The sequence below is a fragment of the Lampris incognitus genome, chromosome 2 (assembly GCF_029633865.1).
Source record: "Lampris incognitus isolate fLamInc1 chromosome 2, fLamInc1.hap2, whole genome shotgun sequence".
NCBI lineage: Eukaryota > Metazoa > Chordata > Actinopteri > Lampriformes > Lampridae > Lampris > Lampris incognitus.
In genome coordinates this window covers 144,609,985-144,626,639 of record NC_079212.1, presented here as the reverse complement: position 1 = coordinate 144,626,639, position 16,655 = coordinate 144,609,985, and the positions used below count along the sequence as shown (strand labels likewise).

Sequence of the window (16,655 nt, the reverse complement as noted above, 5' to 3'; positions counted from 1 at the left end):
GCTGCTGCTCCTCCCCCTCTCCCCCCCCCCCTCTCTCTCTCTCTCCTCCCTCTCCCCTCTCCTCCCTCTCCCTCTCTCTCCCCCTCTCTCTCTCTCCCCCTCTCCCTCTCTCCCCCTCTCTCTCTCTCCCCCCCTCTCTCCCCCTCCCCCTCTCCCCCCCCCCCTCTCTCTCTCTCCTCCCTCTCTCCCCCCCCCTCTCCCCTCTCTCCCCCCTCTCTCTCTCCCCCCTCTCCCCCCCCCTCTCTCCCCTCCCCCCCCTTCTCTCCCCCCCCTCTCTCCCCTCCCCCCCTCTCTCTCCCCCTCCATCTCCCTCTCTCCCCCCCTCTCTCTCTCTCACACATCCGTGCATTGTGTGCAGGCCTGCTGGACTGAAACAAACACGTATCAGTGGACAGACCTGGTAACCTGCCAACACCGCTACCGTTTACACCCGGTGCCATGGCAACAAACAGCCCTGGACAAGAGACTAACACACAGACAGAGAAAAGAAAGAAAGAGAGACAGACAGACAGACAGACAGACAGACAGACAGACAGAGAGAGAGAGAGAGAGAGAGGGAGAGAGATTGGATGCTGGTGTTCTTTAATGAACAGAGGCACCTCATAAAACAAAAACAAAACTAGCTACATACCTAAAAACCCAACATATGACCTACACCACACACACACACACACACACACACACACACACACACACGAGAGCGCGTCAGCATGGGTGTGTGCGTGTGTTTGTTTGTGACCCTGTTGTGCAGCAGTGCTGGCGGGGCTGCCGGTCAGCTGGTTAATGTGTGTCAGAGTGTGTGTGTGTGTGTGTGTGTGTGTGTGTGTGTGTGTGTGTGTGTGTGGTCCAGAGCAGCAGTCCAACATGTGTCCTCTGCTCACAGCAACGACCCGGACCAAAAACACCCGGACACAGCTAGCAGCAACACACTTGACACTTTCACCAACACGGTGGGGACAATATACCAATAATAATGCTTTTATTTGCATAGCACCGTTCTAAAACAATGTTACACAAAAACCAAAACAAACATAAAACCAGACAAGGCAGGAATAAGAGAAAGATCAATTAAGAGTAAAAATAAATAAACGTCTGTAAAAGCTTTGATAAAAAGAAAAGTTTTAGGAGGAGATTAAATATGTTGTGTTGATACGTTGTCTTACCAAACAAACAACCGGTCATGACAGCTGCTAACTCCCTACAACGTATAAAACACCAACGCAGCGACGAGACGAGAGCAGACCACACGGAAGTCTGCACAGCACGAAGCAGGGTCTGCTCAGAAGGCACCAGACACACACACAGACACACACACGGACACACACACGGACACACACAGACACACACACGGACAGACCACACGGAAGTCTGCACAGCACGAAGCAGGGTCTGCTCAGAAGGCACCAGACACACGGACAGACACACACACGGACACACACACACACACGGACAGACACACACAGACACACGGACAGACACACGGACACACACACGGACAGACCACACGGAAGTCTGCACAGCACGAAGCAGGGTCTGCTCAGAAGGCACCAGACACACGGACAGACACACACACACGGACACACACACACACGGACGGACACACACACGGACAGACAGACACACGGACGGACACACGGACACACACACGGACACACACACACACGGACAGACACACACACGGACAGACAGACACACGGACGGACACACGGACAGACACACGGACAGACACACGGACAGACAGACGGACAGACAGACGGACAGACAGACGGACAGACAGACAGACACACGGACAGACACACGGACAGACAGACGGACAGACAGACGGACAGACAGACGGACAGACAGACGGACAGACAGACAGACACACGGACAGACACACGGACAGACAGACGGACAGACAGACGGACAGACAGACGGACAGACAGACGGACAGACAGACAGACACACGGACAGACACACGGACAGACACACGGACAGACAGACACACGGACAGACAGACACACGGGACAGACAGACAGACAGACAGACAGACAGACAGACAGACAGACAGACAGACAGACACACGGAAGTCTGCACAGCACGAAGCAGGGTCTGCTCAGAAGGCACCAGACACACGGACAGACACACACACGGACAGACACACGGACACATGGACAGACACACGGACGGACACACGGACACACACACGGACAGACACACGGACAGACGGACACACGGACAGACACACGGACAGACAGACACACGGACACACGGACACACGGACAGACAGACACACGGACAGACACACGGACAGACGGACACACGGACAGACAAGACACACGGACAGACAGACACACGGACAGACGGGACACACGGACAGACAGACACACGGACAGACAGACACACGGACAGACAAGACACACGGACAGACAGACACACGGACACACGGACACACGGACAGACAGACACACGGACAGACACACGCACAGACGGACACACGGACAGACAAGACACACGGACAGACAGACACACGGACAGACGGACACACGGACAGACAAGACACACGGACAGACAGACACACGGACAGACAGACACACGGACAGACAGACACACGCACAGACGGACACACGGACAGACAAGACACACGGACAGACAGACACACGGACAGACAAGACACACGGACAGACAGACACACGGACAGACGGACAGACGGACACACGGACAGACAAGACACACGGACAGACAGACACACGGACAGACAGACACACGGACAGACAAGACACACGGACAGACAGACACACGGACAGACAGACACACGGACAGACAAGACACACGGACAGACAGACACACGGACAGACGGACAGACGGACACACGGACAGACAAGACACACGGACAGACAGACACACGGACAGACAAGACACACGGACAGACAGACACACGGACAGACAAGACACACGGACAGACAGACACACGGACAGACGGACAGACGGACACACGGACAGACAAGACACACGGACAGACAAGACACACGGACAGACAGACACACAGACACACGGACAGACGGACACACGGACAGACAAGACACACGGACAGACAGACACACGGACAGACGGACACACGCACAGACGGACACACGGACAGACAAGACACACGGACAGACAGACACACGGACAGACAGACACACGGACAGACGGACACACAGACAGACAAGACACACGGACAGACGGACACACGGACAGACGGACACACGGACAGACGGACACACGGACAGACAGACACACGGACAGACACACGGACAGACACACGGACAGATGGACAGACACACGGACAGACACACGGACAGACGGACACACGGACAGACACACGGACAGACAGACGGACAGACAGACGGACAGACAGACGGACAGACAGACGGACAGACAGACAGACACACGGACAGACAGACACACGGACAGACAGACACACGGACAGACGGACACACGGACAGACGGACAGACAGACGGACACACGGACAGACAGACACACGGACAGACAGACACACGGACAGACAGACGGACAGACAGACGGACACACGGACAGACGGACAGACAGACGGACACACGGACAGACAGACACACGGACAGACAGACACACGGACAGACGGACACACGGACAGACGGACAGACACACGGACAGACGGACACACGGACAGACAGACACACGGACAGACAGACACACGGACAGACGGACACACGGACAGACGGACACACGGACAGACGGACACACGGACAGACAGACACACGGACAGACAGACACACGGACAGACGGACACACGGACAGACGGACACACGGACAGACGGACACACGGACAGACGGACACACGGACAGACGGACACACGGACAGACAGACACACGGACACACGGACAGACGGACACACGGACAGATGGACAGACACACGGACAGACAGACACACGGACAGACAGACACACGGACAGACAGACACACGGACAGACAGACACACGGACAGACGGACACACGGACAGACAGACACACGGACAGACAGACACACGGACAGATGGACAGACACACGGACAGACACACGGACAGACGGACACACGGACAGACAGACACACGGACAGACAGACACACGGACAGATGGACAGACACACGGACAGATGGACAGACACACGGACAGATGGACAGACACACGGACAGATGGACAGACACACGGACAGACGGACACACGGACAGACAGACACACGGACAGACAGACACACGGACAGACAGACACACGGACAGACGGACACACGGACAGACGGACACACGGACAGACGGACACACGGACAGACAGACACACGGACAGACAGACACACGGACAGACGGACACACGGACAGACAGACACACGGACAGACAGACACACGGACAGACAGGCACACGGACAGACAGACACACGGACAGACAGACACACGGACAGATGGACAGACACACGGACAGACGGACACACGGACAGACAGGCACACGGACAGACAGACACACGGACAGATGGACAGACACACGGACAGATGGACAGACACACGGACAGACACACGGACAGACAGACACACGGACAGACAGACACACGGACAGACAGACACACGGACAGACGGACACACGGACAGACACACGGACAGACACACGGACAGACAGACACACGGACAGACGGACACACGGACAGACACACGGACAGATGGACAGACACACGGACAGACACACGGACAGACAGACACACGGACAGACAGACACACGGACAGACGGACACACGGACAGACACACGGACAGACGGACACACGGACAGACACAGACACACGGACACACAGACAGACACACGGACAGACACACGGACAGACGGACACACAGACAGACACACACAGACACACGGACACACAGACAGACACACAGACAGACACACAGACAGACACACGGACAGACACACGGACAGACACACGGACAGACACACGGACGGACACACGGAGAGGGAGAGATTCACTACGTATAGTCGGTGATCCACAGACAGGTGGAGACACAGCAACATGTCCTGCTACAATGTAGCACATGAAGACACGAGAACACATGACGACATGAGAACACATGAAGACATGAGAACATGAAGCCATCAGAACACATGAAGACATGAGAACACATGAAGACATGAGAACATGAAGCCATCAGAACACATGAAGACATGAGAACACATGAAGCCATCAGAACACATGAAGACATGAGAACACATGAAGACACGAGAACACATGAAGACATGAGAACACATGACGACATGAGAACATGAAGCCATCAGAACACATGAAGCCATGAGAACACATGAAGCCATGAGAACATGAAGCCATCAGAACACATGAAGACATGAGAACACATGAAGACACGAGAACACATGACGACATGAGAACATGAAGCCATCAGAACACATGAAGACATGAGAACACATGAAGACATGAGAACATGAAGCCATGAGAACATGAAGCCATCAGAACACATGAAGACATGAGAACACATGAAGACACGAGAACACATGACGACATGAGAACATGAAGCCATCAGAACACATGACGACATGAGAACACATGAAGCCATGAGAACATGAAGCCATCAGAACACATGAAGACATGAGAACACATGAAGACATGAGAACATGAAGCCATCAGAACACATGAAGACATGAGAACATGAAGCCATCAGAACACATGAAGACATGAGAACACATGAAGACATGAGAACACATGAAGCCATCAGAACACATGAAGCCATGAGAACACATGAAGACATGAGAACACATGAAGACATGAGAACACATGAAGACATGAGAACATGAAGCCATCAGAACACATGAAGACATGAGAACATGAAGCCATGAGAACACATGAAGACATGAGAACACATGAAGCCATGAGAACACATGAAGACATGAGAACACATGAAGACACGAGAACACATGAAGACACGAGACCACATGACGACATGAGAACACATGAAGCCATGAGAACACATGAAGCCATCAGAACACATGAAGCCATGAGAACATGAAGCCATCAGAACACATGAAGCCATCAGAACACATGAAGACATGAGAACACATGAAACCATGAGAACATGTTGATGCTGTCGGTCCAGAGTAGAACACAACATGAAAACAGTGTCAGCAGCACAACTCTGCTCTAGATTTAAACACGTTTGAACAAACAAAAACACATGTTTAATGTTTTCTGCCTTTCTCTTGTCCTTTTTTATGTAGCTATACATTGTATCAGCTGAATGAAGCGTATTTTATTTAGCTATACATTGTATCAGCTGAATGAAGTGTATTTTATTTAGCTATACATTGTATCAGCTGAATGGAGTGTATTTTATTTAGCTATACATTGTATCAGCTGAATGAAGTGTATTTTATTTAGGTATACATTGTATCAGCTGAATGAAGTGTATTTTATTTAGCTATACATTGTATCAGCTGAATGAAGTGTACTGTATTTAACTATACATTGTATCAGCTGAATAAGTGTATTGTATTTAGCTATACATTGTATCAGCTGAATGAAGTGTATTGTATTTAGCTATACATTGTATCAGCTGAATGAAGTGTACTGTATTTAACTATACATTGTATCAGCTGAATGAAGTGCATTGTATTTAACTATACATTGTATCAGCTGAATGAAGTGTATTGTTGTCTCATCTTGTCCATCTGACATTCTGCCAATAAAATGTACTGAGACTGAAAACTGAGACAGAGAACAGTCCCAACTTCTACCAAGATCCTGTAGAGCAGGTTATGAGAGCACACACACCATACCATCACACACACACACACACACACCATCACACACACACCATACCATACCATCACACACACCATCACACACACACACACACACACCATCACACGCACACACGGGCTGAGGCAGAGTGGAGCAAGGCAGCAACCCCCCCCCCCCAAATCATGGCTCACACTGCTGTGCACGGTCCCATCTGATCCACAGGTTCACACACGGCTGATATACACAATACACAAAACACCTCTCTCAGACATCCCCCCCTCCCCCCCTCTCCCCCTCCCCCCCCTCCCTCCACGTGGTTTTGGGTTTTCTAAGGGCAGTATGTTAAACTCTGAGCTACTCCACAGCCAGCGGCCCAGAGGATCACGGTACATCCAGCCGGTCAGAGACCTCCACACCTCGTCCAAACACAAAGAAACTGTGCAGCACCAATTACCCACAATGCCCCGAGAGACACTAGCTAGACCACGGGACACCAAACCCTAAGACTGAAACCAAGAGGACAATGTGAAGGTGAACCAAGCTCCAGACTGGAATAAAAACCATCAAAATACATATTTTAGTGCAGCAGAACCCCAAACTATTCAACGTTCCAATCACCACTGGTCAATCAATCAATTAATCAATCAATCAATCAATCAATCAACTTTTCTGTCCTGAATTGAAAATGTTGTTGTCCATTGAGAATGAAGCCATAAAAGAGAGTACACACTTGTCTCAGTGTGTAACGGAGACGCAGCAACACTTCTCATCACTGTGCACAATGTACAAGGGCAACAACAACAAGGATCCATTCATCCACCCACCCATCCATCCACCCACCCACCCATCCATCCATCCATCCATTCATCCACCCACCCATCCATCCACCCACCCACCCATCCATCCATCCATCCATCCATCCATCCACCCACCCATCCGTTATCCAAACTGCTTATCCAGCTCTCAGGGTCGTTGGAGCCTATCCCAGCAGCCATTGGGTGGCAGGCGGGGAGACACCCTGGACAGGCTGCCAGACCATCACACACACACACACACACACACACACACACACACACACACACACACACACACACACCCCGTCTGTAGAGCAGCGTGAGGCCTCCTTGTGCAGGTGAGGAGCTGGTGCTCCTGCAGCGAGGAGCTCAGACTTCCACACATCTTCACATGTTGTGTCAGATGAGCCGTCTGTCCTCAAACTCATCATGCAAACTCTTATCTGACGGACGGCTTCAGACGCCTCAAACCTCAAGCCAGAACCAACACCGGGAACGGAACCCACAACCCATTAGGACCATGGGGCCTCTGTGGACTTCATACCCATGTTGTGTTGGTAGCTTGGGCTCATCACCCACAATAAAACCCTCATCTCACCGAGTGTGTGTGTGTTCCCATGTGGTGCCGGACGGACGGGACACGTTAAGATGGAGGAGGGGGGGCTCTCCTCCTCCTCCTCCTCCTCCTCCTCCTCCTCCTCTGTGACCCAGACAAAGACAGGGGCCCCAGGCTGAGGGGCCTGATGGGCCCGTTAGCCATTAATACCATTAATCAGCCCACCGCTCACTGAACACACACATAAAGCAGACACACACCGAGGCACTGCCACACACACACACACACACCGAGGCACTGCCACACACACACACACACACACACACACACACCGAGGCACTGCCACACACACACACACACACACACACACACACACACACACACACACACACACGCGGCTGTTTTACTGGGAAAAGCTGGAATGTCAAATTTCATGGATCTGCCAAACTGTCTCACTTGGAAAAGGGTTTGGGTTTCATCCCTTCGTTCATACTTGGTGCTGACCAGCTGGTGCTGCAGAGTCCACATCAGGACCGGACGGGTCCAGTCCGGACCGACCCACTGTTCTGTCTGCTTCCTTTAAATGTCTTGCTTCACTTTCTTTGACCGTTCATCCCGGAGGGGGTGAGGGACGGTGCGTTGATGACGTGGCAGAGGACGCAGGAGTGAGACATGAGGACGACTCCCCCCTCCCCCCCCCTCCACTTTTCTCCCCACTCTTCCCAGCCGTCCCGGTCTCTGCTCCACCCCCTCTGCCGATCCGGGGAGGGCTGCAGACTACCACATGCCTCCTCCCATACATGTGGAGTCACCGCGAGGAGTTTCACCAGGGGAGCGGAGCGCGTGGGAAGATCACGCTATTCCCCCCAGTCCCCCCCCCCCCCGAACAGGTGCCCCGACCGACCAGAGGAGGCGCTAGTACAGCGACCAGGACACATACAAGTTCTCCACCCAGTCAGACTGAAGAGGTCTGTGCCAGTCAGGCCTCCTCCAGTCACACAACGAGGGTTACCCCCATCAGGAGGGTAACCCTGGTTAGTTAGCTAACCTTCCATCTGATGGAGACCCTGGTGATGTAAATACGGTGGTTTAGTTTGGCTGCACCTCCCTTTTGCCCCGGGCTCACAAACCAAGCACGATCTTAATGGGCTGAGTTGTTCTGTAGAAAGTCGTCTTCAGGGGCGTCCGGGTAGCATGGCGGTCTATTCCGTTGCCTACCAACACGGGAATCGCCGGTTCGAATCCCCGTGTTACTTCCGGCTTGGTGAGGCGTCTACAATTGGCCGCGTCTGCGGGTGGGAAGCCGGATGTGGGTATGTGTTCTGGTCGCTGCACTAGCGCCTCCTCTGGTCGGTCGGGGCGCCTGTTCGGGGAAACAGCGTGATCCTCCCACGCGCTACGTCCCCCTGGTGAAACTCTTCACTGTCAGGTGAAAAGAAGCGGCTGGCGACTCCACATGTATGGGAGGAGGCGTGTGGTAGTCTGCAGCCCTCCCCTGATCAGCAGAGGGGGTGGAGCAGAGACCGGGACGGCTCGGAAAAGTGGGGTAACTGGACGGGTACAATTGGGGAGAGAAGGGGGGGGGGGATCCAAAAGAGGAGAAATAAAAAAATCCCTCCCTTTGGTTTTGTCGGAGCCGTCGTCTTACCGGTTCTCTCCGAGATGGACCACACAGCACCAAAACATCAGCACTCTGTACACGAATACATAAAAGGTCCATCTGGAGACTCCGAGACGAGCCTTTTGTGTCGGATGACGTCACACGACCTTTGGAGTGTTCCAGAAAAACGGTTTTCTACCTCTTATCTCTGCTCGACTGGGACCAGACAGGTTTTGCAACACGCTGTCAGATTCCTCCGAGTGAGCTGCCCTGCAAACCAGGCAACGTTTCCTCCTCCTCCTCCTCCTCGCTGCTGGGAACAGAATCAAACCTACGTCCCCGAGCGCGCCGGGCTCCACCCTCCGCCCAAGCCCCGCCCACTTTAAGCCCCGCCCAGCCCGCGTCTTCTCTGTGTCCAACATCAAAGTGACCACAGAGGCTATTTATAGTCCTTCGGGCTTGACGGCTCCTCCCTCCCGTCAACCACAGCCGTCAATCCATCACCGCTACAACCGACCACACACACCCTGGCAACAGCCCGACCACGCCAACACACACACCAACAACCCTGGCTAGCGCTACCATTACACCGACACACACACACACACACACACACGTCACTATGACCACACACACACACACACACACACACACACACACACACACACACACAGGGCTGTAGCACAAAATTCGGGGCCCTGTACATAAGCAGCCTCTGTGGGCTCCTTTCCTCTTTTGTTTCCTAGGCATCACCGTTCTGAGTTCTGGCGTACTGTATATCATTTACAACCACAGAACATTAATCGGTTTTAACCCGACTTAGCCTGACCCAGCCTGACTCAGCTGGACTCAGCCAGACTCAGCCGGACTTAGCCTGACCTAGCCTGACTTAACCTGACTCAGCCTGACTTAGCCTGACTTAGCCTGAGCTAGCCAGACTCAGCATGACTTAGCCAGACTTAGCCAGACTTAACCTTACTCAGCCAGACTCAGCCTGACTTAGCCTGACTCAGCCAGACTCAGCCTGACTTAACCTGACTTAGCCTGACTCAGCCAGACTCAGCATGACATAGCCTGACTTAGCTATCTTGCAGTGATTGAAATGGCCGGGCTTGTGTCAGCAGTCACTCGCGACAGGACTAGATGAGCTGCACTGAGAGACGCTCGTGAGGGGCAGACTAAACCATTTTGCACCTTTTCTAAGGGGTGAGAAGGGGTGAGAGGGGCCCCAGAGAGGGGTGAGAGGGGCCTCAGAGAGCCGCCCCTTAGTTTCTTTAAGTCCCTCAACCGATGTATTGAGCCAATTTTAACTGAAGTTATGACACTAATTAGTTAGAAATAAAAATGTACAAACCAAAACAAACTTTTAATTCCAGGCTCTGCCCCCCCCCTTCCCCTTCCCCCTCCCTTCTGGGCCCTGGTAGGTCCCCCTCCCCCCACACACACGTCTAAATAACGGGACGTTGCCATGTTCGGTTTCGCCTCTCATCCCTCCGGCGGGACCCCTGCGGAGGGGATGAGGTGGAGGATGACGTGGAGGACTAATTTCAGTGAGACCGGACAGCAGAGACTCGTCTCCCACACGGGAGACGGGGGGAGGACGCTGGCGGTGACCCGGACCCAGTGAACTAAACCGTTTGGTGGTCTGGACTTAGAAACGCGTCAGCGCGCAGAGCGACAACGCGATCGGCGGACCGGGCGCCACGGCGCGCGCGCCCTGAGCGCTCATTGGCGCAGCTGTCGACCAACAGATTAACCGCATTTGGTCTCCCCGTGACCCTCCGGTCCCGCCCCCAGGTCGCTAACGCCGCTTTGCCACTACCGGCTCAACTCGACCCTAACAGTACCCCCCTCCCCCTCAGCGTAGCTTAGGTCGTCATAGCGACGCCCGGTTTCCGGTTTCAAAATGTACTTTTAAGATAACTCCGCGTCGGTATTTAAAAACGGCCATGCGCGCATTGATGACGCAAAATGACGCCGTGGCGCGCTTCTCTGACCAATCACGGGTCTGCGTTGATTTTGCTGCCCGCTCGTTTTTGGTTCAGCTCGGTTCTAAAAGCAGCAGCTCAGCAGAACCGAGTTAATTCACGCGACCAACAGTAGCACGGGCCCAAAATGACCACCCAAACACAACAGTCTAAATTAAACACAAACGCTACATGTTGGGACGGGCAGCATGGCCCGGGCAGGGCGGGCGTGGTGGCTGCAACGCCGCTTTTCCACTTCCGGCTCAACTCGACCCTAACAGTACCCCCCACTCTCAGCGTAGCTGGTCGTCATAGCGACGCCCGGTTTCCGGTTTCAAAATGTACTTTTAAGATAACTCCGCTTCGACCGCATCGGTATTTAAAAACGCCCAGGCGCGCATTGATGACGCAGCCACGCAAAATGACGCCGTGACGCGCTTCTCTGACCAATCACGGGTCTGCGTTGATTTTGCTGCCCGCTCGTTTTTGTGGTTTTTATTTGTTTAGAACCTCCACAAAGGCGGTACCAGAAAAGCAGCAACAGTCGCCTAAACGCCGGTACTTTCCAGCGGTGGAAAACGACAAAAGGGCGAGCCGAGCCGAGCCGGGCCGGGCCGTAACACGCACAGCAGCGGTACAGGAAGGAAGGAGGGAGGCGACAGGAAGTAGCTGAAAGATGGGAAAGTGAGTCGGTAGGTTGTGTGTGGGGGAGAGGAGGGTGGTGGGAGCGGGACTGAAGAACGACCCCTCCACCAAACTCTGGCAGGTTCCCACAGAGACTCGGACACACGGCGGGCGGAGCCACCAGCCCCTTCCGGTTCAGCCCAGCTCAGGGGCCCTTAAAGGTTGTTGGTTCAATGCTCACAGAAAAAGCCAACGTGTTTCCATGAGCCAGGCATTTTCTCTTTTTTTTCCCGGGTGCCACTTTAAACCAGCCGCGGGAGTGCTGAAGGTCAGACACCAGTCTCGCCCCACCGACCAGCAAACCCCAAAACCATGTCCACGTTACCCGAGTTAGACGTCTGGGGGAACCTTTCCAGCCTCTGCAGCGCCTAATGACACAGTTTGTCTCGGTTAGAAAGAAGAAACGTGTAACACACACACACACACACACACACACCTACCTGCGGTTTCCTACAAGCTAAACTTCAGACGTCTAGAGGATGACATCACCCATGGAGACATGCTCATTACAAAGGCAGTGTGTGTGTGTGTGTGTGTGGGTGTGTGGGTGTGTGTGTGGTTGGATGATACTTCAGAAACGGCATTCCAGTGATATGCGCCCTAATCTGATAAAGCAATATACACACACACACACCCACCCACACACACACACAGACACACACCCACTGATGTGTGCCCATACCAAAGACTCACGTGGGGCCGCTCATAAACGCGTTTTTTACGCAAGCAGAAGCAAAGTACATTGTTCCAAACCACCAGTGACCTTTCCTACTGAGCACTATCGCTGTCTGCTTAGTGTGTGTCTGTGTGTGTGTGTGTGTGTGTGTGTCCAGGGGTAAAGACAGACAGAGTGGCAGCAGAGGGGCGTTGCACGGAGCACCGCAGCAGGACGGCCAGCAGACATCTGCCCCGTGGACTCAGCAACACAAGAGTGAAGCAACGTGGGGGACACGAGGAGCAACGTGGAGGACATGAGGAGCAACGTGGAGGACATGAGAAGCAGCGTGGAGGACATGAGAAGCAGCGTGGAGGACATGAGAAGCAGCGTGGAGGACATGAGAAGCAGGGTGGAGGACATGAGAAGCAGGGTGGAGGACATGAGAAGCAGGGTGGAAGACATGAGAAGCAGGGTGGAGGACATGAGGAGCAACGTGGAGGACATGAGAAGCAGCGTGGAGGACATGAGAAGCAGGGTGGAGGACATGAGAAGCAGGGTGGAGGACATGAGAAGCAGGGTGGAAGACATGAGAAGCAGGGTGGAGGACATGAGAAGCAGCGTGGAGGACATGAGAAGCAGCGTGGAGGACATGAGAAGCAGCGTGGGGGACATGTGAAGCAGCGTGGAGGACATGTGAAGCAGCGTGGAGGACATGAGAAGCAGCGTGGAGGACATGTGAAGCAACATGGAGGACATGAGCAGCATGGAGGACATGAGGAGCAGCATGGAGGACATGAGAAGCAGCGTGGAGGACATGAGAAGCAGCGTGGAGGACATGAGAAGCAGGGTGGAAGACATGAGAAGCAGGGTGGAGGACATGAGAAGCAGCGTGGAGGACATGAGAAGCAGCGTGGAGGACATGAGAAGCAGCGTGGAGGACATGAGGAGCAGCGTGGAGGACATGAGGAGCAGCGTGGAGGACATGTGAAGCAACATGGAGGACATGTGAAGCAACATGGAGGACATGAGGAGCAGCTTAGAGGACATGTGAAGCAGCGTGGAGGACATGAGAAGCAGCGTGGAGGACATGAGGAGCAGCATGGAGGACATGAGCAGCAGCATGGAGGACATGAGAAGCAACATGGAGGACATGTGAAGCAGCATGGAGAACATGAGAAGCAGGGTGGAGGACATGAGAAGCAACATGGAGGACATGAGAAGCAGGGTGGAGGACATGAGAAGCAGGGTGGAGGATATGAGAAGCAGCATGGAGGACATGTGAAGCAGCATGGAGGACATGTGAAGCAGGGTGGAGGACATGAGAAGCAGGGTGGAGGATATGAGAAGCAGCATGGAGGACATGTGAAGCAGCATGGAGGACATGAGAAGCAGGGTGGAGGACATGAGAAGCAGGGTGGAGGATATGAGAAGCAGCATGGAGGACATGTGAAGCAGCATGGAGGACATGAGGAGCAGCATGGAGGACATGAGGAGCAGCATGGAGGACATGAGGAGCAGCATGGAGGACATGTGAAGCTGTCTGGGACATGAGAAGCAGGGTGGAGGACATGTGAAGCTGTCTGGACATGTGGTCTGACCAACCGCCTGTTCCACATCAGTAAAGAATGTGTCATCTCGCCTCGGCGGCGCGGGGAGACTTGTAGCACCAGCGGAAGACATTTTGCACCTGAGCAGCAGAGAGGCGCCTGGCTGAGGTGGGCCAGGCGCGTCCCCCAGAGACGTCCCCCAGAGACGTCCCCCAGAGACGTCCCCCAGAGACGCCTGAACCGTCTTCATCCGCCTCCGTGTGTTGGGAGACTCGAGCTTGTGGCAGCGCGTTTGTGTCTTTTAACAGATTTTACACTGGAGCACGCGCACGTGCACGAGCCACGGGCTAGGAAAAGTTCTCCACCCAGTCAGACCGAGCCGAGGAGGTCCGCGCCAGTCAGACCGAGCCGAGGAGGTCCGCGCCAGTCAGACCTCCTCCCGTCACACACGACGCCCAACAGCCCGTCGGGCTGACGGGGTGAGCGGAGCCACGTTAATCCAGACAACCCGGGAAACGGGTTTTTCAGTTTACAGGTTCAACTCGGTTCTGAAAGCAGCAGCTCAGCAGAACCGAGTTCATTCACGCGACCAACAGTAGCACGGGCCCAAAATGACCACCCAAACACAACAGTCCGAATTAAACACAAACGCTCCATGTTGGGCTGGGCAGCATGGCCCGGCCCGGCCCGGGCAGGGCGGGCGTGGCTGCAGGTCTTCGTTGCAACCAAGCGGCGACACACCCGAGTCTACAAGCCGAGGTCCTGAGCCAACACGGGCGGCTGGCGGATCGGACTCAGGTGCGTAGCCGCTTGGTTGCAACGAAGACCTGCAGCCGGGCCACGCTGCCCATCGCTGTGGCAAAACCCAACCATCAACGGTAACCAATTAAGCGCGCGCATGCGCGCCACGGACCACGGGGGGGGGGCACGCGCGCTGTTTCGGGGGATACAGAACTTGCGACCCACAGCGGTGCCGTGCTCACCTATGGAGACCAGCTTGATGTTCTCCCGCTCCAGGAACTCCAGGGCCACCGACACGTTCTCCAGCTTCATCTGTCGGAAGGTGGGCCTGACGTGGTACTTGCGGTACATCTTCTTCTGGCTCAGCACCTCCAGCAGGCCGATGAGCCGCAGGCCGTCGCTCAGGTCCAGCTGCAGGTCCGCGATCCGCTTGTTGACGCACTTCAGGTGCTCGTTGCACCAACGCGTAAAGGTGTTCTGCTGGATCTTCTTCCACGGCGCGTCGTCCGCCAGGTCCTTCTCCGTGGCGGGCATGTCCGCGGCGGGTCGGTGTGCAGGAGAAGTCGGGTGGTGTGGGTGGTGTCGGGGGGGGAGGAGGTGAAGACGCGTGTCTAGAAAAGAGGCTTCCGCTCCGGGTTGCTGTGCCGCCGCTGCTCTCGCTGCTTCCTCCGCGCTGGTTGGAGTTGGTCTGCGGCTCTCCGATCCAAAGTCCGGAGGAGTTGAAGACGCCGCGCCTGCGCACTGGTCTCCGCGTGACGTCACCGACTCCCCCCTTGTGCGCCTCCACACACGCACGCACACGCACGCACACACTATATTGGTGAAAACAATATGTTGAAAGAGAAGTTGGTGTAACACAAATATTAGCGACACACTCGGTGGCGTCACGGGGAGTCCCACCTTCCAGAAGTTTCTGGTCCTCATACTCACTGGTGCGGTGGAGGGAAGCGTGATCAATACCGGATCAATAAGCCGTTTAAGGAGGCGTCTTTCAAGATGCCGCCTGTTAGGAAGACTCACACTCGGTATGATGACACGTGGGATTTGTGTGGACGAGGAAGTTACCAGCTAATAGAGACGTGTGATGTCATACTATACTTAAGTATTTATAGTATTTTATAGTATATTCAGTAGTATATTTAAGGTGAATATTGAAATAGACGTGTGATGTAATGCTATACTTTAGTATTTATAGTATTTCATAGTATATTCAGTAGTATATTTAAGGTGAATATTGAAATAGAGATGTGTTATGTAATGCTATACTTTAGTATTTATAGTATTTTATAGTATATTCAGCAGTATATTTAAGGTGAATATTGAAATAGAGATGTGTGATGT

At 53.9% G+C, this 16,655-nt stretch overlaps 1 protein-coding gene across 1 annotated transcript in view; it reads right to left on the bottom strand.

Moving 5' to 3' along the window:
- Nucleotides 1–15,889, bottom strand: part of LOC130107729 (filamin-B) — a 139,288-nt gene extending 123,399 nt beyond the window's left edge. The window contains 1 exon segment of the mRNA XM_056274456.1: nt 15,557–15,889. Coding sequence (XP_056130431.1) covers nt 15,557–15,848 — 292 coding nt within the window. The 5' untranslated portion in view covers nt 15,849–15,889.
- Nucleotides 15,890–16,655: the final 766 nt, after the last annotated feature.